Source organism: Corylus avellana, chromosome 1 (genome assembly GCF_965113065.1).
Source record: "Corylus avellana chromosome 1, dhCorAvel1.hap1.2, whole genome shotgun sequence".
Classification (NCBI taxonomy): domain Eukaryota; kingdom Viridiplantae; phylum Streptophyta; class Magnoliopsida; order Fagales; family Betulaceae; genus Corylus; species Corylus avellana.
In genome coordinates this window covers 42,094,487-42,114,748 of record NC_142490.1, presented here as the reverse complement: position 1 = coordinate 42,114,748, position 20,262 = coordinate 42,094,487, and the positions used below count along the sequence as shown (strand labels likewise).

At 35.7% G+C, this 20,262-nt stretch overlaps 2 protein-coding genes and 1 pseudogene across 6 annotated transcripts; 2 read left to right on the top strand and 1 right to left on the bottom strand.

Moving 5' to 3' along the window:
* The first annotated feature begins 3,217 nt into the window (after positions 1 to 3,217).
* Positions 3,218 to 4,578, top strand: LOC132172338 (F-box/kelch-repeat protein At3g23880-like; annotated as a pseudogene).
* Positions 4,579 to 9,385: 4,807 nt separating this feature from the next.
* LOC132168718 (putative 2-carboxy-D-arabinitol-1-phosphatase) lies at positions 9,386 to 16,161 on the top strand. Of its 5 annotated transcripts, none has more exons than XM_059579745.2 (7): positions 9,386 to 9,743; positions 13,067 to 13,218; positions 13,740 to 13,859; positions 13,931 to 14,030; positions 14,270 to 14,409; positions 14,500 to 14,579; positions 15,784 to 16,161. In XM_059579745.2, exons 1-7 carry the CDS (start codon positions 9,584 to 9,586, stop codon positions 15,908 to 15,910), a joined length of 879 nt encoding a protein of 292 aa, XP_059435728.2. In that variant the 5' UTR covers positions 9,386 to 9,583; the 3' UTR covers positions 15,911 to 16,161. The 5 variants fall into 5 exon arrangements, with proteins under 5 accessions (XP_059435728.2, XP_059435729.2, XP_088368618.1 ...); XM_059579746.2 differs by having other exon boundaries at positions 9,687 to 9,743; positions 12,968 to 13,218; XM_088512491.1 differs by lacking the exon at positions 9,386 to 9,743 and adding an exon at positions 9,812 to 10,681.
* A 98-nt stretch (positions 16,162 to 16,259) lies between these two features.
* LOC132168717 (3-deoxy-manno-octulosonate cytidylyltransferase, mitochondrial) lies at positions 16,260 to 20,262 on the bottom strand. Its single transcript, XM_059579744.2, has 8 exons — positions 19,844 to 20,262; positions 19,520 to 19,565; positions 18,681 to 18,767; positions 18,266 to 18,390; positions 17,803 to 17,942; positions 17,654 to 17,705; positions 17,447 to 17,557; positions 16,260 to 17,206 (listed from the first exon to the last, which is right to left on the bottom strand). Exons 1-8 carry the CDS (start codon positions 20,096 to 20,098, stop codon positions 17,114 to 17,116), a joined length of 909 nt encoding a protein of 302 aa, XP_059435727.2. The 5' UTR covers positions 20,099 to 20,262; the 3' UTR covers positions 16,260 to 17,113.

Sequence of the window (20,262 nt, the reverse complement as noted above, 5' to 3'; positions counted from 1 at the left end):
TTTGTAGTGATTTGGAGTACACGACGACGTATTGAAGATTCCGAAGAAAGCGCATCCACCGTGTTGAAAACTGTTCTAACAATAATTAACATTAGATGATTACAAAAAGTGGTTGCATAATCCATACTGGACCCAATTCCTCCAATTTTGACTTGACTTTTACATGGTTTGGATATAAAATGATAGTTTGGAAGCAATATCCCGTCTAAATTTAATAATAATTTTTATTGCCACGTCAAAGAATAAGCAGTTGAGAGTAGGAAATTGAATATGTATGTCCCATTTTGTATAGAATAATAATAAATGACTTCTTCTCCTCTAAAAGATTGGAGAAGAAGGAACTGAAACAAATTTTTACAACTGAAGCGTGGAGCACATCATTTTTTTGAATTACAATATTAGTTTCGGTAATGCAATATTAAGAATGATGGAAATTAAGACCGCAAAATGGAAAATTAAGGCCTTGTCTTTAGCCAACCTTTTTGGCTCACCAACTTCACGCAGAGCCATTTAAATCGAGAATAAGAAAGAGAATAACGGTACCATATATATGATAAATGGTTATTGGGAAATGGGATGCAAAATATCTCTCACAATTGTAAAATGATTCATATATATAGGGGTGTAAGCGAGCTCATACAACTCGCCAATTCGCTCGATACCCGCTCGGTTAAGCTCGACCCGAACTCAAGCTTGACATTGTACAAGCCTGCTCGTTACTGTTGAAACCTGCTAAATTAGTTAGTGATACATACCCATTTTTTTCTTCGTGGGTCGAGCCGAGCTAGGATTTAGGTACCCAACTAAAGCTCGGCTCAAGCTTGGGCTCGAGTAAAGTGTGAACAAGCCGATCCTGAACATACCCAACTCGCCCGAACTCAGCTCGATCACAGCCCTAATTCCTACTTTTCAAATCGCACATAAGGGAGAAGCATGGGCATTGCTACATTTTATCAACAGACCACTTTTACTTTTTCTGCAGCTGTGTAATTTTGGGCCTAAGCCTCCATATACCTTTCTTGTGTACAATGGCTAATAAATGGCCCGGGTTTATCCATTCCTTCGTTGGCCCAAGGACAAAAAATATCCTCAACATCTTACAAAATCAAAACTCCTAGCCTTTTTTTAAAAAAAAAAATTTTTATTTTATTATTATGAAATTCAAAAATTTCAATATATAACTATAAATAAATATCATCATTATAAAAAGTCCTCAGTTATTAAGTGAAAAGACCTGATAATCTTTCTGGTAATTCATTTTTCCATTTCTCCATACTGGAATATAATGACAATACCTGTAACAATTAATTGTGCATTATAATTGGACAACCATCAATTATCAAAAAGCAATATTTGTTGACTGGGCTCACACTCTAGCTATTTGCTACTAAGCCTTTTCGGTCATAAGCCTATGGGAAGGCAGCGATTTGTATTCTGTCAACTTGAAAGTCGCTCTTTATCGTTTGCCAACCATTAGGTTTTCGTTGCTTTGAAATTTGAGGATGATTTCAGTCCAAAATGCATGGGCTTGATTCAATAAACCTTGATTGACCCTTTTAAAAAAAAAAAAACAATTATCAGGTTTTTTTGAGAAAAATTAAGGGGTATGGACATCAATTATCAGGTGGCAGGTGCATGTAATGGTCATAATTATATGAATATTGTGAAAGCAATATGTGCTTATCCATTTGGCAGACCAAAGGATGGTTGGGTCAGATCTCCAAGAACATGATTCACATGAATGCTCAATATACTACATAGACATTATACATTATAAGATAGAAATTCAATATTTGGATCTCTTTATGTGTAGGGGTAATGTGATTAATTAGGCAATTAAATCATTTTAGTGGATATGTTAATGCTTGGATGAGGGAAGCTCAAATGCTTAAGAATTATCCATTTAACATAATTAAAGTATTTTAAGTGCACACGCTTTATAAAAGAAAAAAACACTACCATTTTTGTTGCCAATAAAAACGATTTAGGGTACAACTTCTATTCCCTTGCTTCAGCAAACAACAAATGAATCTATTTCGCTGGTTCTTTAAAGTAATTCTAAAAGTCACAAAAAATGAGTTTTGTGTAACATCCCCACAAAGTTACTCTCAAGGAACGAAATGTAAAATATTAAAGTTGAACATTTGCCCATTTGGGCTTGGGCTTGAACAATAAGTTTTGAGTTAGCAGTTCAAAATTCGCTAGACTTAGGTCCAGCCTAGTGTGCAGCTTCCTGATCATGTTCAACCTCCATGTATGATTCTAAGGATGCGTTTGGAATTGCAATTTTGTAAGAATAATCTGGGTTTAAAAGATATCGCAAAACGTAAGGCGTTTGACATTACGATTTAAAAAGTACTTAATTTAAAATAGGAAAAAAATCAACAATTTTTATAAGCAGACTAGGGGTGCTTATTTGAAGAAGCGCGAATTTAAACAAAAATCATGATTTCGCATAACAAATATTTAATAATAAAAAAAAAAGTATTTCTTTACATGTTTTACCAAACGTCGTTGCGATTTTAAAAATAAACGATTTCAAAAATGCAATTTTTAAAATCCCACTTATTAAAACTGCAATCTCAAACAGACCTTAAAACACCCATTAAGCTCCAAACTCCTTCTTCCGCTACACCCAGACCCTAAAACACCCATCAATGCTCGAATTCTAGCCCGGACATGCCCCTAACGACCGGTAATTTTGTAACTCTTTTCCCTGTTTATTTTTGAGCAAATTCGGAACAGTGATGGCCTGATGGGTCCCGAGAGTTCAATTGTTTGAAAGTAAATAACATGTCTTAATTGTTTCAAAAAAAAAAAAAAAACATGTCTTAATTCTATTTTTGTCTCTTTTTTATTTTTTATTTTTTTTAATAATAATAATAATAATAATTTCAGTCAAAAATAGCAAGAAGCTCTCTCTGAAATTCTTCACTGAGAGGAGCTCTTTGAGATTAGTTTTGCATAAAAATTGTCTGCTTGAGTCCTCCATAGTCTATAGAGATATTGGAAATTAATTTCTATGAAGTTTGATTGTTTGAATACGATTAGGAAGTTGCACACTGGTCTGGGCCTGATTCCGGCGAATTTGGAACTCCTAACTCAAAGCTTATTGCTCAAGCCTAAGCCCAAGCCCAATACCAAGCCCAAATGGACAAATGTTGAACTTCAATCTCTCTCTTTTACAGTTCGTGTCCCTGTTTGTCGAAATTGAAAACCCTGCTGCTGCGAATCATCTCTGCTTTCCCTAATTAATCAAGCAACGCACATATGATGATGATGATGGCCAACGAATTGCCTGAAGACTTGGTGACGCAGATTCTGCTATGGCTTCCGGTCGTCTCTCTCTTGCGATTCAAGTGCGTCTGCAAATCCTGGTACGCTCTCATCACACACCAAAACTTCGTAAGAAAACACCTCCTACACAACAAGAACAGCAACACCCACCTTCTCCTTAAAACGTTCAACGAAACAATGGAAGATTATTTTGTATCTACGATTTCTTATGAAGAACTCCAAATATCCCTTACACAACCTCTACCTCCTCCGTTTTTTGGGAACGGCGAGAAGTTTTGTATTTCTGTGGTGGGTTCTTGCAATGGTCTCGTTTGTCTCCACGCTTACGATAGATTGAATGTTGTTATATGGAATCCTACAACTAGAGAAACAAAGGTTGTCCCCGAATCAAACCTGCCCATCTTCGCCCCCGCTGGCTATTGCACCCGTATTCAAGGAATGGGATTTGGTTTTGATGCCAAAACTAATGACTACAAGATAATCAACTTTGTTAGTATGTATGAACCCAATTTCGACGACTATTTTATTAAAGACGTTAAAGAAATCATATGCCAAAAAGAGGTATACAGCTTAAGCACCGATTCTTGGAGAAAAGTTGATGGACCCCAGTGTTTTATTTCGGACTTTGGCTCGATGACGTACACCACCGGGATGGGTTCTTGGCTGGCATATGTTGAAGACCCGAAGTTATTTGTTTTGTCATTTGACATGAGCGACGAGGTATTCCTAGAAACACCACTTCCAGATAATGTTAATGGGCAAGAGCTTTTCGTGTTGAATGAATCGATTGCCATGGTTGCTTTCATGCCGGTTGATGAAAAATGGAGGGAGATCCGATATGATATATGGTTGTTGCTTAAAGTTGGTGTTAAGGACTCCTGGAATAGGCTTTTTACTATTAGACCATCTTTTGCAAAAATTCACCAACCATTAGGATTTTGGAAGAATGACACCATGTTCTGGAATAAAATTGATAATGGACAACTGTTCTTGTATGACCTCTCTACCAAACAAATGACTGATCTCCAAATTCATGGGCACAGTAACTCGATGCAGTTGGTTACTTACATGGAGACCCTAATTTCTGTCAAGGGAGGAAATGAATCTAAAGAATAGGACAATCGTTGACAAGGCTTGACGGCCCATCTTTCTATATCTGTTCCAATTGTGTTTCAAGGCAGCATATATGCGCTGAGATAATATATTATGCTTATTCTTGTCAAAGATGTCTTTCTCAAATATTTATACACTTACATTTAACCCGTATTTTTTTTGGAGCAATTGTGAAAGATTTTTATGGTTAAATAAGCAGTTGTACAAGGGTTCTTCACATGATCTTTATTTTACTTATCATGAGGAATTATCTTGTTACTTCATAGGACTTTACTCTTGAAGAGGTTTTGGTACCTAGGTATGGTCAGTGGAAGTAATTTTGAAGATTGAGCTCTTTAATTAGAGGTCAGATTTCACAAGAAATGACACATCATTTTTCGCCTGTAGGTCAATGTTTTTCAGTCTTCCCTATTTTCTTAAAATCCAATGCCTAAAAGTATTTTGGTTTATTAATTATTACGTTTATTTGTTGTTTTATATTGAAAATTTGAAAATTCACTACAAAAATGCTTCTAACCACCTTGTTTAACAAACATAAATTTTGTCTGTGAACTATATGAAGTAAAAGTTGATAAGGACTGTTAATCTTTTAAGTCACTATAGACATTTTAAGTGTAATAGGTAATGCAGGTTGCTGTAAAAGGTGGTTCACCTGGTTTAAAATACAAACATTTTCAGGTCAGTTGGCTAAGTTTCAGAAACCCCCCAGGTTTAAATATTGTTTATTACTTTAGGACTTAGGTGGATTTTGAGGGGTCACTAAGGAATGAGTAAATGGGATGTCATAATAATGTTCGAAGTTTTTCAGTGCCTAAGTGCACATATAAAGTATAAACAATTCAGCAATTGTATCAAAAAGTTGATGAATTTTAGTACCAGAAAACAGTTATGGTAGAATTTTCCCAATTTAAATCATGTGCAAAAAAATTGCTTCTATATGAGACTTTATCCAAACTTGTTCGGGCAGGTGTTCGGAGAAGCTCTTACGTAGAACAACTCTGTTGCACCATTTTCCCATAAGATAAATGTTTACCAAGAGGAACTAAACCAATTACATAACTGTGACCATGGGTGATGCCAGGACAAGCAATGCGTGTGATGCAAGATTTTAGTTATATAATTTTGTCTAGGCCAAATGGATATGAAAGCACTTCATATTGTCTTCTGGAATTTAAAACCCCAACAGCAGCGGCATTTTAGCAAAGAGAAACACTAGGATGCAAGATTTATCAACAAAAATGTGTGAAAAAGTAAAATAAAAACAAGAATAGTTCACTAAAGCAAATTTCTGTTAGGTTCAAATCTGGAATGGCTTCCTGGAAAACGTTTCTTCCACATATCATTAAGATATCTAGCATAGCTCTTACATGGGACAACTCTGTTATTGTTCTTATTATTACATGTGTATAAAGCCTTCGCTACTCTACCTTCCTATTATTAGTTTCTTTTCTGAGAGCTTTATTCATGTATTATCTTTACACGCATGCATGAACACACGTCAAAGAAACCTTCATATTTCTTGCAAGCAGTTGTGTAGACAAAATTCTATTGCGTTCTTTTCATTTTTTCCTTTGTTGACTAGTTTTCTAACCTTGATCATATGCAAAATTCCTTCTCATATAGTGTTTGTGATATCTGCTATAGATTTTAGATTAGTATGTAGATATTGGCATGTCTAGTTGATGTTGCGCTTCTCTAGTTTTGAAATGAGGTTTTGTTAAGGATGGAATTAAGCTGGGTTTTCCCGGCTCTAAGATGAATTGGCTTATCTAATTTGCAAGTGTTGGTTGCCATTGGAATTTTACCGTTGAATTGAGACATCCACACCTTTTGTGTATGCTGTTAAATTCTTTTCCCGACCTCTAAAGAGTTGTGTGTGCTATATCATATATGTTGTGGCTTCATAGCAAACCTTATTTCTAATGTGGATAGGCTCTTAAACATTTAGGATGCATGAATGATGTGATTTGATTGTTATCTGGTGATTGATTGCTACTAATAACAGGCACCACATTTGTAACTACACCCATGTCTATGTAGTTTAAGTACTAAACCTAGCTAATTTGTTGCTGGAATTTTTGTTTTTGTATGTATTAAGGTGCGCCGAAAATGTTTATATGGTCAAATGAGAATGATAAGACAATTTCAGGGGATTTTAGATGCAGTAGATATGATTATTTATTGTCTGAAGGGTTCCTATTGACTCTGTAGTTGACTACTAGCTTTAAAGCTGTACTTTTTCATACAGGTAGAACCTATAGATAATTGGGTTTTATTGATTGGACAGATTGGTTATGAGTAATGGCAGTGATGTGAAGAATATCTGCTATTGATTTAAGTTGATAACTACTAATTGTTTATTTCCTTTCATCATCAACTTGAATGGTTACCAGAGCATGAGTTCTACTCCCTCTACTCTTGTTCCTTGTAGTACAAAGTTTCTTTCATGTTGGTTCAAACTCAAATTCTCTATATAATTAGTTTTTGTTTTAATTGCCGAGACAATTCTCCTTCCATGCTACTCTCATTACTGCTCGACACATGAATTCTCTTACTTGAGCTTTGAGGCTACTCACAGAAAAAGTGTGGCATTCACTATTTATGCTAAAATGTAGACATGCTCCTTTGCTTTCATCATTGGATATGAGTCCTACAAATCCAATGGTGGATTTAAAGAAAAAATATATATATATTATCCAACAGAGGATCCAACTTAAGAGCAAAAACTCTTGTGTGCATTTCTCAACAGAGGATCCATATTCACTTGTCTCCAACTACTGCGTAAGTCTTCATTTTCCTTGCTTCTCTTAAACCTGCCCTTGGACATAACCTTTATTCTAACTTCCCAGCAGATTTTCTGGCTTATATGATTTCTCTCCCTCCCAAAGATTTTTCTGGGTAACAAAGGCTGGCAACAAGAGTGAAGATAAAAGATGTATAGAACTGTATTTGAAATATTACAAAAGTTGACAAAGCGCTCAACAATGGCATGCCATCCTTTTCACTATATCTTCTTCTCAAACTCATTAAATCCCCAGCAAAAGCTTTCTTAGCCCATCACCAATGACAAACAAGCTGACAACTCTGGGATTTCGGAAACTGGCATGCATGTACATCTAGAATGGCAAGAATGAGGCTCCATAATCATCACCTCCAAACAAACAGCACAAGATATCTTAGTAAAACTATCTAGTAAAAAAATAAAAGCACCTTCAAAAAATAAACATTCAAAACATTATTATTAAACTTGGGTCGTGACACGTGCAAATCTCAAATTCAGAAAATTAACATCAGATTTGACACAAATCCAAAAAAGAAAAAGGTATCTTATGCAACAATAAGACAATTTTCACAATGCTAGATTCATATCTCTAATATCTAAATAATCTTTGGCAAGCTTGTAAGTTGTAATGGAAATTAGACGTTCACCAACCAAAAAGAAAATGTTCCAGCCTCCATGACTTGAAACCTTTTGCCTTTTAATATTGAAACTCATTGCTGCTTTCTAGCTTATATAGACCAGTCGCACATTCTAATCATCTCCCATTAACCTATTCCTAAGTGATCCCAAAAAATTCACCTAAGGTCCTATAGTGATAAACAATGCACGAACTTGGGCGGTGTCCGAAACTTAGTCAACTAATTGACGTGGGAACTTTAGAAGAAACCTTGAAAAAGTTTATGCGGTTTCAATCAACTAAATTTATACCACAATTTTTTCATCGCACCTAAGCCAAATTTTGAAATGGACACCTTTGAAAAACTATTATGATCTTAAGTGTTCCACATGGCTTAAATATAAGCTTAATCATGTGTATATAAGCTCTTGGGCATCCTCGCTTTACAAACCAATTTTCAAGAGTGAGTTATACTCAAGGTTTATATTATTTGGTATCAAAGTTAACCACCATATTACTGGTTCAAATCATGGAATGGGTGACTTATGGCTAGATAAAAATAATTAAAGGTGAAAAGGCGGACAATTAATAACCGTTCGTTAACCGCACTAACCGCTAACTGCCTTTATATATATTATATTTATATATATAAAAATGCATGAAATGACATTGTTTTTGTGTTTAAATATATATGAAAATTTAGAAATTATGCTGTATGTCATATTACCATAAAAACGAAGTCTTTTTTTTTAAAAAAAAAAATTAACTTTTTAATTTTTTTTAAAAAATTTCTTCTTTAAAAAGCAGTTAGCAGTTAATAAAGTATTAACAGCTAACTGCCGGTTAACTGCATAGGCGGTTAGCGGAGATGGTTAGTGAATTTTACTAACTGCTTAGGCAATTATAGTTAGCGGTTTTAGCCAATAACTACTAACCTCATTTTCACCCCTAAAAATATTAATAGGTGAGTAGAACTACCAACAGAGAAAATGGATACCATTGGGTCAGTGTTGGATGTTGGCCACGGAAGCTTGGTCGTGGTGGTATGTTTACGTTATGATCCTATGTGTATAGTATATAAGCTTTTTGATACCTTCTTCTTATAAGCTAATTTTCAAGGTTGAATTTTACCAAAAAATTATATAAATAAAACATATATAATAATATAAACAATGTTTTTTTCCCAATAGAGCTATAGACCTTGTGCAATTGTGCTTGTTATACATTTTTTTTTTAACATGTATATAATTTATTGTCAAAATGTCCTCAAGAGGTAGCTCAATCAGGATCACGTCACATAAAGTGGAGGTCATTAGTTCGAATTTCCGTCCCTCTTTTGTACGGACATGTAAAAAAAAAAAAAAAAAATTATGGTCCAGATTAATATTACATTACTTAGTGTCAAGGATCCCATTGTAACCTACCCTTTTCCGAGTATTGGAGAAGATCAAGAAAAAAAAACCTGAATGGCACTGGGGAAAGGTCGAGAATTGTTGATTTGTTTTTTCAGGAAAAAAGAAAAAAAATGGAATCTTCTATTTCGTACATAAGCATATCCACGATGATAAATGCGAGGACAAAGGATAACCACCCAAACATACCGCCATGTTCTGAGCCGATCAATCCCCACCACCTAATCGGTTAACAATGTCCCCACTGATCAACCATCAAGATTCCTCATGATGCAAATCTTTGTTAATGCAGAGTCAACCAACCGCATAATAGGAATCAGCAAGAGACAACCCAGTTGAACCAAACTCTCAGTCTCAGAGAAGATGTTTTGTGGAGTTCTAACGTTGACCAACTTTGTATGTTCATCTTCATCTTCAACCTCCATTTATGATTCTAAAACACCCATTAAGCTCCAAGCTCGTTCTTCCGCAACACCCAGATCTCAGTGCTCGAATTCTAGCCCGGACATGCCCCTAACGACTGGTAAGTTTGTAACTCTTTTCCCTGTTTATTTTCAATTTTTTTTTTTTTTTTTTTTTTTTTGGGCAAATTCGGAACAGTAATGGCCTGATGGCTGCTTGAGTCCTCCATAGCAAGAAGCTCTCTGAAATTCTTCACTGAGAGGAGCTCTTTGAGATTAGTTTTGAATAAAAATTTGCTGCTTCAGTCCTCCATAGTCTATAGAGATATTGGAAATTAATTTCTATCAAGTTTGAATACGATTAGGAAGCTGCACACTGGGCTGGGCTGGGCTGGGCCTGATTCCAGCGAATTTTGTACTGCTAACTCAAAGCTTATTGTTCAAGCCCAAGTCCAAATGGGCAAATGTTGAACTACAATCTCTCTTTTTGACCTTTCGTGTCCCTCTTTGTCGAAACTGAAAACCCTGAGGCTGCGAATCATCTCTGCTTTCCCTAATTAACCAAGCAACGCACATATGATGATGATGATGGCCAACGAATTGCCTGAAGACTTGGTGACGCAGATTCTGCTATGGCTTCCGGTCGTCTCTCTCTTGCGATTCAAGTGCGTCTGCAAATCCTGGTACGCTCTCATCACACACCAAAACTTCGTAAGAAAACACCTCCTACACAACAACAACAACAACAGCAACACCCACCTTCTCCTTAAAACGAGCAACAAAACAATGGACGATTATGTTGTATCCACGATTTCTTATGAAGGACTCCAAATATACCCCCTTACACAACCTCTACCTCCACAGTATTTTAGGAACGGCGAGAACTTTGGCGAGAAGTTTAGTATTTCTGTGGTGGGTTCTTGCAATGGTCTCGTTTGTCTCCACGCTTACCGTACATTGAAGGTTGTTATATGGAACCCTACAACTAGAGAAACAAAGGTAGTTCCCGAATCAAACCTGCCCATGTTCGCCCCCGCTGGCTATTGCACCCGTATTCAAGGTATGGGATTTGGTTTTGATGCTAAAACTAATGGCTACAAGATAATCAACTTTGTTAGTATGTATGAACCCAATTTCAACGACTATTTTATGAAGGACGTTAAAGAAATCATATACCAAAAAGAGGTATACAGCTTAAGCACCGATTCTTGGAGAAAAGTTGATGGACCCCAGTGTTTTATTTCGGAAATTGGCCCGATGACATACACCACTGGGATGGGTTCTTGGCTGGCATATGTTGATGACCCGAACTTATTTGTTTTGTCATTTGACATGAGCGATGAGGTATTCCTAGAAACACCACTTCCAGATAATGTTAATGGGCAAGAGCTTTTCGTGTTGAATGAATCGATTGCCATGGTTGCTTTCATGCCGGTTGATGAAAAATGGAGGGAGATCCGATATGATATATGGTTGTTGCTTAAAGTTGGTGTTAAGGACTCCTGGAATAGGCTTTTTACTATTGGACCATCTTTTGCAAAAATTCACCGACCATTAGGATTTTGGAAGAATGACACCATGTTCTGGAATAAAATTGATAACGGACAACTGTTCTTGTATGACCCCTCTACCAAACAAATGACTGATCTCCAAATTCATGGGCACAGTAACGCGATGCAGTTGGTTACTTACATGGAGACCCTAGTTTCTGTCAAGGGAGGAAATGAATCTAAAGAATAGGACAATCGTTGACAAGGCTTGACGGCCCATCTTTCTATATCTGTTCCAATTGTGTTTCAAGGCAGCATATATGCGCTGAGATAATATATTATGCTTATTCTTGTCAAAGATGTACTTACATTTAACCCGTATTTTTTTTGGAGCAATTGTGAGAGATTTTTATGGTTAAATAAGCAGTTGTATGGTGGTTCTTCACACTATCTTTATTTTAATTATCATGAGGAATTATCTTTTCGCCATCCCATAAGTTTAGTGTTTCTTTTATATATATATATTGATATTTTTTTCTAGCTACTTCATAGCATTTACTCTTGAAGAGGTTTTGGTACTTAAAGTATGGTTGATGTGATCAGTGGACATAATTTTCAAAATTGAGCTCTTTGATTTCATAAAAAAATGACATAGCACATTAGAACCTGATAATCAATGTTTTTTCCAGTCTTCCCCTATTTTCATAAAATCCAATGCCTAAAAGTATTTTGGTTTGTTAATGATAACATTTATTCGGGGTTTATATTTGAAAATTTGAAATTTCACTTCGGAAAGGCTACCTTGTTTTACAGACATAAATTTTGTCTGTGAACTATATGAAGTAAAAGTTGATAAGGATTGTTAAGCTTTTAAGGCACCATAGACGCTTTCAGTGTAGTAGGTAATGCAGTTTGCTGTAAAAGATGGTTCAGCTGGGTGAAAAAACAAAATTTTTCGGGCAAATTCGGAACAGTGATGGCCTGATGGGTCCAGAGAGTTCAATTGTTTGAAAGTAAATAAAATGTCTTAATTCTGATTTTTTATTCTTTTATTTTTTTAATTTTTTTATTTTTTATAATAATAATGGTTTCAGTCAAAAATAGCAAGAAGCTCTATGAAATTCTTCACTGAGAGGAGCTCTTTGAGATTAGTTTTGCATAAAAATTGGCTGCTTGAGTCCTCCATAGAGATGGAAATTAACTGCCTGTTAGGTTGAAAGAAATTCCTTCCTGATTTGAAACTGATAAAAGTGCTAAACTTGTTATTGTCCCGATTTTATTTTTTATTTTAATTTTTTTTTGAGGAAGTTGAAAGTGAAAATAGTTGTATTTATTTTACTTAATGATCTTTTGCTGGCCATTGTGAACAGCTGTAGCTAATTTTTGGTGCCTGTTTGTCTGAGAGAGAATGCCCTGTCAATGTACAATTTTACTTAAAATTGGGTTGTAGGTAGTGGTTGTCACTTTACTCTGCGTTACAAATAGAAAGTAGGATGTTCATAGATCTTTGGTGCATAATGCCAGGCCATTAAGCAAGTATATTGCCCTTTTGTCAAGATACTTTAAAGCATATTCAGTCCATCTGCTAAATGTATTGTTGTTTTAGTTGTGTTGCCTTGGAATTTGGAGAATGGATAGATATTATTGTTTGAATCATTATCTATAGGGGTGTTGAATTGTTTCTGGAGATTCCATTATTTTAGATTCCGAAAGTTGTAGAGTTATGATGGTATGAATCTAATGATATGCCTGAATCCACTTTGCACAGTGTCTGTTAATTACAAATGATCAATAGAAAATCTTTCTTATGTGATAATCTTGTGATCTAATATATGAACTGAACATATATCAACTAGAATGTATATCAAGGGTTCAGTTGCTCTAAGAAATCCTCAAGGTGCTTGCATATATTTGATAAAATATAGAGTTGATTCCAATGACGCATTTTACGACAGAGAAATTCCAAAATGATGGTTCTATGACTGGTGGTGCATATGATTTTGAAAGAGCAACAACATCACTTTCCAATCAGTCATTGTCGTCGTCTAAGAAGGTAACTCTTGTGAGGCACGGCCTTAGCTCTTGGAATGAAGAGAGTAAAGTTCAGGTGTGTTCCTCCTCTGCTTTTTCAAAATCTTTATCCATCTTCTGTTATGTTTCAGCATTATCCTATAATCATGTTAGAATGGAAAAAAAAAAAAAAAAAAAAAAAAAAAAAAAATCGAATTTATGCACATTAAAAAACTAAGTACTTCAGTTTCATTCGTTGACAAGAAACAGAAGTACCTGAACTTCTAAAATTGATTTTCACTATATACAAATGCTTATTGTCCTATTCTCTTTCACTGTATTAGGATTTAAGGAGCCATTTTACCCAACTTAGTTAATCATTTTTCTTGAAGGCTTCTATGGTTGAACAAAAGTTCAAGTCCCACTCTTCACCTTGTCTATTATCATTCTATTGAGAGTAATGCTATTTAGTAGACTCATGTACAATTGTCATACAACTGGATAACGTGATAGTAAAAATCAACACTTGGATTAGCACTTGTAAAAGAAAAGAAAAAAAAAAACACTTCATTCTATAGAGTATCTAGCGACTAACCTGGTTGCTATATCTACATTCAGGGAAGCTCAAACTTATCAATCCTAACAGAAACTGGAGTGAGGCAAGCAGAGAGGTGCAGAAAAGCCTTGACAAATATATACTTTGATCAATGCTTTTCAAGTCCAATATCTCGTGCTAAGGTTCGACTAACACAATTTAGTGTGCTGATTTTTAGTACTTTACCAATTTTATCTCTGAGTGTTTAATGCAGTCCACTGCTGAAGTTATATGGCAAGGGAGGGAAGAGCCACTTGTTTTCCTTGATTCGTTGAAGGAAGCCCATCTATTTTTTCTTGAAGGCATGAAAAATGGTCTGTCTCCTTTTTATACAGAGTTCTAAAACTTCAGAGCTGTATTTGATGCAACTTATCTAATTCGCAGTGACATTATTAAATTGATTTACTTTATATCTTACACATTGAATTTAGTCATCTCTAGCTAGCTTGAAACTTGCTTTAGTTAAATTGTAGATTTATAATGGTCCTTGATTTATGTTATCTCTTTAGTTCTTTCTGCATAAGACTAAATCACATTCAGAATTTGGAGGCAGTGGATGCTAAGGAGAGATATCCAAAGGAGTATACCACATGGAGAGAAGATCCTGCTAATTTCTATGTGAATGGTGTCTACCCTATACGAAAACTATGGGCAACGGCAAGAGAGGCTTGGCGGGAAATATTACTCTCACCAGTACGCTTTTCCCTTTCTCTACCATTGTTTTACTATTTTCAGGTTTCAACTCAATATAGTTACATTATAAATATCTTTCTCATTTTCCAGGGGGAGAATTTTCTGGTCATCACTCACAAATCAATTTTGCGGGCACTGATCTGTACAGCTGTAGGGCTACCGCCAGAGAGGTATGTAATGGTATTAAATATATGCAGTCACCCAGGAAGTTATTTTTGGTGATCCTTGCAAAATAAAATCTGATTGTTTACTAAGTTTCTTGATTATTTGAATCTGAAAATTGTGATATTCATACAAAAGGTGTGAAGGTTTGACAAATGACATGAGAACTTCATGAACTGTGCCTCATATAGTATGGTCAATCCCTATTAAATTCAGTATATTCCTTCCCCAAATGATCATGATTTATATGAAAACTATGAACAATAATGCTGCTGGTCTTTGGATAATGTCAGTAGAAGCCCAAGGGGTTGGCTCAATGGTTGGACAGCCTAGGACTTTGAGTATGCTCCTCAAAGTCTTAAGTTCGAAACCCACTGAGTGCAAATTGCTTCTTGTGGCCATCGGACTGTGGGTTCGCCCGTTGAATTAATCGAGTTATACTTGTGGAAAACTCCTTGTCTAGGGCCTGTGCATCCCCGGGATTAGTCGGAGCGAAGCTCCGGATACCCGGTGCCAAATCAAAAAAAAAAAGAAAAGATAATGTCAGTAGCCTATTATAAAGACTGTTATAATATAGGCTTTCTATATAGGTTAGATAATTTCCTTCCCTATACATTTTCCTTGGTTAGTTGATTGTAACCTAACATCTTATTTGTATTGTATTCATTTACCTCCTTTCCCAATAAATAGAGATCATTTATATTGTAAAGATCAACCATGTAACGCTTAATGTTCTGCTTTGAACTTATGGTGTGACCAATCAAACAATATGAGCAAAATGTAGCCCTTAGGGCAATTACCTAGTGGTGGACGTAGGCAATATAATGTCGAACCACCTGAAAATCCTATCTCCATTTTCTCTCCTTTTCCACTTTTCTCTTTAATTTTCTATTTCATTATGAAATTCTTCAAAGACCAAGTAAAATCGCTTAATTCATACAGGTGTACCCCAAGTCTGATGTGATAGTGTTAGCTGCTGTTGTGTGTTCTTTTCTTTTACTGGGTTACTTTCATGTCTTTTGCACATTTTAGAATGGCACTGCTGCTCCAATGATACATTTCTCATCACTTCTTCACTGGTTAGCTGAACAGTAAAATTAACCATTTCATCATCTTTTGATAACCATGAGATATCATTGGAGTGAAATATAACACATTATGCACTATAATTTCCTTTGATAGTCAACCCTAACAAAACTTTTGATGGTTCAGGTTCCGAGCAATAGATATGAATAATGGCGGAATATCTGTTTTTAACTTCAACAAAAGAGGAGAAGCAATGCTTCAATCTTTAAACATGACAGCCCACATGTATAGTGATCACTTCTATATTTACTAAAACTTATTGATATGGCACATTCATTGATGAGAAAGAAGCCTACCTTACTGCCCAATATCTAAGGACACAGATACAAGCTGCACAATCATACAACACTAAACTGGTTTATGCCTGTAATCAGGTTTGAAGTTGAGAAACTTATACTCGAATTTATTTGCAATGATGTAACACTTGAATTGCATGGCAGTGGCTGTGAATTTTCATGGCATGTTATTTTGGATGAATAGGGTGAAAAAATTTGTTTTTGTTTTTGTTTTTTTTTTTTTTCCCTGAATCTATCTACCTTTCCTTAAATAAGTTTTTATTTATTTTTTTTTTTTTAATTTGGCACGGGGTATCCGGAGCTTCTCTCCGATTAATCATTTCCTTAAATAAGTATTTGTGTGCCTATGTCTATGTTCTCTTAAATTTTTACCCTTCTCAAAGCATTATAGCCAATAGCTGTATATGTGGTAGAAGAGTACTGCGACTCCTCATTTATTTATCACACCTATTTCACATTAGCTGACGTGGCATGTTTTAAGTGGCTTCATATGTTAGTCACTTAAAAAAACAAAAGGAAATCTATGTAAAATACTCCGTGTCAGCTGATGTGAAATGAGTATGAAGAGTAACATTACTAGTGGTATAAAAGACTGGTATTAGTACAATATATCAGCTTAATCATTGATGGTTTCCCATAACTAATTCTTTGCCTTTGCCACTATGTCTCATGTTCATTCATGTTCCTAGAATTATATTGAGTATATTTCTTCAAATCTCGACCATTGGTTTGAAATTCAATGGTTGATATTTTGTCATATCAACGACTATTTCTATCAGTAGCTATCACTTTTAACGAGTAAATAGTTATAACTTTTTTTTTCCCCTGAGCAGTTACTATATATATATATTGCAAGTGATAAGCATTGATTTAGCCAAATTTCAACCATTAAATTCCAGATGTTGAGATTTGATGAAATTCACACAAAAATATACCTAAGAATTCTAGGGAATCCTTGTCCCTTAAAACAGGCAAGAGAACCAGTACAAAGGGGCTTGGGATACGCCTCTAAAATTAGAGAAGCAAAATGATGGGGTCTGAAGTCTAAACTTTATTAGAGTGAAGGGCTACTGAATCCGCCACAAGAACTTGTGAATCCTGCTAGTTCCCATTATATAAGTAAGTTCTCTCTCTTTCTTCTACTACTTTTTGGCTAAGAACTAAGACAAATTTCTTTCCCGCATAAGAGATTCTATCTTCTCCACATCTTTTGGAGTGTCCACCCCATGAGCATCATGGTCAACCTTGATCACCTGTCAGAAAAGCAACAAAACATATAAACTTTCTGATTAGGAGAACAAGTCTCAATGACCATTTTATTAGACAAAATACAAATATGACTGCTTCAAGTAATTTTACATGCAAGCAGCGGGTAAAACATAACCATAACTAGACTCTGATGCCATATAGAGTTAAACAGATACAGATGACAGAAAATTGATAGAATAGATATAGAACAAAACAATCAAATATAAAACATGATCATATGATACCTTCATCTTATACCCATTCTCAAGGACTTTAAGCTGCTCTAAATCTTCTTCTAGTTGCAATGGAGTAGATGAAAGCTCTGGATATATCTTTAAAAACTGTGCATCATAGCTCTGGGAAGACAGCAGAAAGGCAGCATGATAAAAAACTTTCTCACATAAAAAGCTCACAAGGGAAGTGCCTTCTAAACATACAAGTCATATCAATACCTGGATTCCAAGATGAAGTAAATATGGGAAGTGTGGATTGACCTTCCCTGACCTGTTTTTTGTACACAAAGATATACTAGAAATATTACTAAGCTGCTACAAGTTCTATTTTTGTATTGTATACATATAGGAAATACAATAAAACTCACTTGTTATATGGGATCAGACCCCTTGAAAAATAGATTGCATATCCATGAGTATCCACCACACATTTCACTCGATTTGGATCAGATGCATCTTCTGGTTTCAAAGATGTAACTGCAGTGCTGAATACAGCATCTGGGGCTGCCTGCAGTACTTAAAACTACACCAATCAATCCACATAAAAAAGGGGGAAAAATCATAAATGATTGACCAGTCTAAAGAACATTCATATGAAGAGAATAATTTGGAGCTGTTGTATACATTATCTTTCATAAACAGATATTGGGCATCAAAGATGAGAGAAGGTTTCAGAGTTAGCCATATTATGTTGTTCTATCAATTAGAAAATATTGTAAAATCATTCGTCTGAAATGAAGAAGATATTATGAATTCAAGAGAACATGTAAGTTTCTTTGTTTCAGATGTGAATGGTCATCTCATCTAATAAGAGAACATGCAAGGAAATACCTGCAGAGCTTTGACAACCCCATCTATTATCTCGGGCTCCATTAGAGGCTCATCCCCTTGAATGTTTACAACAATGTCAAATTTCTTTCGAAGCTTTTGAAGTGCCTCGCTGCAGCGTTCAGTTCCTGCAGAGCAAGCAATCAACACAAATTTTGATTGGATTTGTTTGGTAAATAATTTCGTTTCGGTTTGATACTGTAACAAAAATTTTGTTTTGTAATGATTTTTTTATTTAAATAGTAATAAAAAGTTATCGATGTGATGTAAAAAGTAAGAGAATGTTGGGAAAATGAAAAAGTGGGTTGCCTTTGCCTTTGCCAAACCCTTTAACAAACGAAAGCCAAGCTTTTGAATCTCCCCCTTCAAGTTAGGAAAATATAAATGAGACAAAATTAGGTAAAACAATTACTCTTACCATTACGGCAAGACTCTGATGTCATTATCACATCAGCTCCAAACCCTAAACAGATTTCTGCTATCCTCTCATCGTCGGTGGCCACAACTTGTAGAAAGAGGAAACCAAATATAATAAGTTACAAGATAAAAACTGAGTGAGAGGGAGAGAAAAAAAAGTTTGACTTAAACAAGTTTTTCATGATGATATATGCTTAATGCGTGTGCTGAAATTCATTCATATGATTCTTAAAATAGATCCCCTTGCAACAGTTGAGAAGGATCACAGAGTAAAACTAGTCAACCTGATTGGCAAAACCACATAATTTGTAACTTTTTGCCATTCATAAAGCAAGATAATATCATACACAATGCGATTTTCATCACTGCCTCTAGGTAGCATATATCAGAGGCCATAGCCGCATCTACGTCACAAATGATGACTGCAACACATGCCATAAAATAAAAACCCTCATAACCCTGAGGGGTTTGCTCGAGTGATAAGAGTCTTGGTTTTTGTGGTAGTCCATGAGGTCTAAGGTTTGAATCCCCTTGGATGCAAACAATTCTTTGGAGCCAGCCTGTTGACAAAGCCAGAGTATTACCCAGTTCGTGTGCAGGGGGTGCTTTACACGAATTCGAGATTTATCTAACGGAATCGGTACACGAAGTGACCCTGTCTTGGAGGAGTTCTTTGTTATATATATATATATATATATAAAACCCAAATGCGAGATCTCTAGGTTCATAATCTCATATGCTATATTGCATGTTTTTAAAAATATTCTACTCTTAGTAACAATATATGGAGCAATCATCTTGGAAAATAAGAGAAAATTTAAACCTAATTACAAGACATACAAAGTTTGTTTAGTGAGGTAGCAAGTTTGGCTCTTTCCCATGTTCTCTGCAAAGCAAAAGAAAATTGGTCAATAACGTCAATAGAACACATTACGGTGGAAGCCAGGAAGAAAACGAGCTTTAAAACATGGATTACAAGGAAAATTAATGTCATTTTTCTATCTTTCCTCGTTTATGTATTTGCTAAGATAAAGCACGAAACTTTATCAAACTCCCACAGTAATAAATAATATTTGACTAAAAATTAATTTAACCCATTAAAGAAAAACATTTGCAATTCTAAACTCAGAATTCAAATGAAAAAAAAAAATGAAAACATAGGACCTGAATCATGGGTTTTCCGAGGATTGGGACCAGTGGTTTGCCTTGGAATCTGGAGGAGCTGAAACGAGCCGGTATGATTCCAACTACCCGGCTCCGAAACTTTGCGGATCGGCGCGTGGATATCACCACGTATGCCCCAGCTGCGGCCACTATGGCAGCTCCGGAGAGTAGGCCGTGCACGAGCCATGAACTGGTGGTGCTGGTCGAGCCGAAGGAAGAGGAAGAGGCAGAGGTGGTGCTCGATGTGGGACTCATGGTTCAGTTATTTGCAGCTGGGATTTCTCGGGGACGTAGAGGGAAGTGGCGCGTGTGGTGAAAGTGACGGTTCCCGCGCGTGTTTATAGCTGTTGCAATTGGAGGAAGCTTCGTAGGGCGGGAATTGAAACAGTTTCGTTTTTGGCCTGTCGTGTGTAGCTTCC

Excerpts from the sequence above, each read along its gene's own strand:
- LOC132168718 (XM_088512491.1), top strand. The coding sequence starts at position 10,198 with ATGATGATGATGATGGCCAACGAATTGCCTGAAGACTTGGTGACGCAG. Across the intron at positions 10,682-13,066 it reads CTATTGCACCCGTATTCAAG|AGAAATTCCAAAATGATGGT; the intron begins GTATGGGATTTG and ends ATTTTACGACAG. Across the intron at positions 14,031-14,269 it reads TCTTGAAGGCATGAAAAATG|TGGATGCTAAGGAGAGATAT; the intron begins GTCTGTCTCCTT and ends ATTTGGAGGCAG.
- LOC132168717 (XM_059579744.2), bottom strand. The coding sequence starts at position 20,098 with ATGAGTCCCACATCGAGCACCACCTCTGCCTCTTCCTCTTCCTTCGGC. Across the intron at positions 18,391-18,680 it reads ATCAGAGTCTTGCCGTAATG|GAACTGAACGCTGCAGCGAG; the intron begins GTAAGAGTAATT and ends CTTGCTCTGCAG. Across the intron at positions 17,558-17,653 it reads TACTTCATCTTGGAATCCAG|AGCTATGATGCACAGTTTTT; the intron begins GTATTGATATGA and ends CTGTCTTCCCAG.